This window comes from Lolium rigidum, chromosome 3 (assembly GCF_022539505.1).
Source record: "Lolium rigidum isolate FL_2022 chromosome 3, APGP_CSIRO_Lrig_0.1, whole genome shotgun sequence".
Classification (NCBI taxonomy): Eukaryota; Viridiplantae; Streptophyta; class Magnoliopsida; order Poales; family Poaceae; genus Lolium; species Lolium rigidum.
The window spans coordinates 58,512,536-58,515,654 of record NC_061510.1 but is presented as its reverse complement, the minus strand read 5'-3'; the positions used below and the strand labels follow the sequence as shown (position 1 = coordinate 58,515,654).

The 3,119-nt window shown below is 50.9% G+C and overlaps 1 protein-coding gene across 1 annotated transcript; it reads left to right on the top strand.

Annotated features, from left to right (window-relative positions):
• Positions 1 to 686: 686 nt before the first annotated feature.
• Positions 687 to 2,329, top strand: LOC124696264 (homeobox-leucine zipper protein HOX13-like). Its single transcript, XM_047229015.1, has 2 exons — positions 687 to 934; positions 1,216 to 2,329. The coding sequence occupies exons 1-2, from the start codon at positions 883 to 885 to the stop codon at positions 2,124 to 2,126; spliced, it is 963 nt and encodes a 320-aa protein (XP_047084971.1). The 5' UTR covers positions 687 to 882; the 3' UTR covers positions 2,127 to 2,329.
• The last annotated feature ends 790 nt before the right edge of the window (positions 2,330 to 3,119 follow it).

Genomic DNA, 3,119 nt, shown 5'->3' with positions numbered 1-3,119 from the left:
GTACAAATGGTTAATGTTGTTGCTTTTATTTGTTTCATTGATATCCATGAAAGTTAGATAGTTGTCTCTTGAATTTTATCGTATGGATGTCTTCAGTGACGAGCAATGGGGAGATATGGGGGTTTAGGCATGCATCTGGAGGCAACTCCTCAGTTAAAACCCGTTGTATTGCCATCCTATCTTCTTCCGATAGTTAAAGTTGGAAAATCATAATCTTCGCAAGATCGAGAAATTTGTGCCTCTTAAATCCGTTAAGCCGTCGCAAGTTGTTAGATAATTGAAATTTGTCATGAGTACACAATTTATTGGTAAGATCAAGAAATTAGTGCCTCTTCAAACTTTAAACCGTCACAGATTGTTAAAAAAATTCATGTGAACACAATTTATTGGTATGATCGTGAAACTATTGTGACATAGAGTAAATACCTTTGGATACCAATCATTAAGTGAGAAATTGACATATCGATAAGGTACCCAGTAAATGATGCAAGGAAAACTCATCCTAAACGCATGGTCCAAGCTGTGTACACCAATTGCCAACACATGAGCGATACAAAAACCTCTGCCACATGATATCTCGCCACTGCCCAACCGGGGGTGCCCTGCCAGGCTAGCTGCCTGCTTTTATTTATACGCCATCTATGGGCGCTTGCATCAGTTGATTGCCCCTGCAGCGAGTGACCTCACCTCTCCCTTCCGTCCTCGCTCCCATCCAGATCGTCTTTACGATCACGACACCCCAAGCACCAGCGGCAAAGGCCGTCGCCGCCGCAAGCCAAAAGGAGTGTGCTCCTCCTCGAGCACTCTATCCCCCACATCACAACTAGGAGTGGAAACCATCCCCATTTCCAATTCCGGGCCATCTCGTTCCTCCCGGAGCGAATGAAGAGGCAGATCAAGAGGCCGACACGCAGCAAAGAATCGCCTGAACCAGGTACTGCAGCTGCGGCGAAATCTCCCCCCGTGTTTCGTGTACTTCTTGATTGCTTGCTTGATGTTTATGTGTGCGGATTAAAGTAGTACCAACATCGCTTTTGAGCTTAAATTTTTAGTGCAAAGTGTGTGCCCTTTTGACATATATGAGCATACATGCATCTCTGTCTACTCCATTTGCGTCCAGCAATGGCAATTCGGAGCAGTTTCTAATCTAAGCATTGAAGTGATTTCTAGGATCATGTGCAAGAAGTAGGGTAGCTAACCATGCGCGTATCGCAGGGGAGAAGGTGGCGTTCGCTGAGGAGAAGGAGAACATGCTGGAGCCGTACATGGAGCACGACGAGGCCGAGGCGGAGGAGGCGGAGTACGACGACGAGGCGGGGGCGCTGTCGTCGTGCGGGCTGGGCGGGAAGAAGCGGCGGCTGGCGCTGGAGCAGGTGCGCGCGCTGGAGCGCAGCTTCGAGACGGACAACAAGCTGGACCCGGAGCGCAAGGCCCGCATCGCGCGCGACCTCGCCCTGCACCCGCGCCAGGTCGCCGTCTGGTTCCAGAACCGCCGCGCCCGCTGGAAGACCAAGCAGCTGGAGCGCGACTTCAACGCGCTCCGCGCCCGCCACGACGCGCTCCGCTCCGACTGCGACGCGCTGCGCCGCGACAAGGACGCGCTCGCCGCCGAGATACAGGAGCTGCGGGAGAGGCTGTCCGTCCCGGACAGGGCGGCGGTGAAGGCGGAGGTCGCCGGCAATGCGGACGCCGGGGAGGAGGACCGCCTGCAGCAGCAGGCGGCGGCGGTGATGGGAGGCGGGGCGGTCTTCAAGGACGGCTCCTCCGACAGCGACTCGAGCGCCGTGTTGAACGACGAGGCGTCGCCCTACTCCAGCAACGCCGTCTTCGACCACCCGGGCTTCATGGGGTTCGGCGCGTCCTTCCTGGACTCGGCGGCGGCCGCCACCACGGGCTGCTCGTCTCTGCTGCCCATGCTGGACACAAAATGGCACGGCGCGTACTCGTACGACGCGGGCAAGTCCGGCGGCTACGGCCTCACGGAGGAGTGGCTCGCTGGCCCAGACGCGATCGCCGGCGACGGCGGCGCCGGGTTCTTCTCCGAGGAGCACGTCTCCAACCTCAACTTCGGCTGGTGCGGCAGTGGCGCCGAGGGTTTTGATCTCCACGGTTACTGTAAAAAGTAAAAAAGATACAGTACTATCGCTATCCATGCAGCGACAGACAGGCCGTACTGTTACCTTTTTACCGACTGGCTAGCTTAGCTTAGCTAGCGGACAAGAAGCGCAAGGAGAGATCAGCAAGGTGGAATTTGACAAGGTGAACGCAACCATTGAGGATGGAAGTAAATGTTAGTATAACTACAAAAATAACCGTCTCTAGAGGTTAATCGATGGTGTAAAGTTGCAAGCATCCGTCCCTACATCCTCCTGGTCCTTTGCCACTGCTTGTCGAAACATTTTGGCGTGTATCACTTCGATGAAACGAAGGCGGACTACATGTGCACGAACGCAGCGATTGGTCGACAGCACACAGCAGGCAGGTTCAAACTTGGCACACGCTACTCGGACTCAGGAGTCAGGATTCATGATAGCCGAAGAAATAAAACATTTCTCTAATAGATTTACTGTAGTTTGCTTCACCCATGTACTGAAGGAACCGGAACCTGTTTTTCTCTTGTAAAAATGCAAGCATTGTCTATAGTTTTGTTTTGATTTCGAGAAGGGGAAAACCTTAATGTGTGCATCACTAGATGCACACAACTATACATATATTAGAGCATACTTTTGTTAATTCTAGTTGAAATTGTCTTGAGTTTCAATTTAGAAGTACAACTTCATAAGAAATTTCACTTGACTTTCAAGTAGATGGACCCTATTATGAATACATTAATCCCTAGGGTGTGGTTGCCATGGGTTTATCTTTTTCTTTCTTCGTTTTTCAGAAAAAAGTTATAGAAGTGTTGTCAATGCATCAACAGGGAGATATTTATTTGCAACCTCAACGGGAAGTGGCATAGCTCAAGGAAACAATAAAACATGAAAACAAAAATGTCACATGAGTTCAAAGTATCTCGAGTTAATGCACAATCCTTAGGCACATGGCAAGATGCAATTGTGAACACTTCGACTTGCCACTATGGGCAAAGAAGGCCGCAACTTGCACGAAAAAGTCGTGTC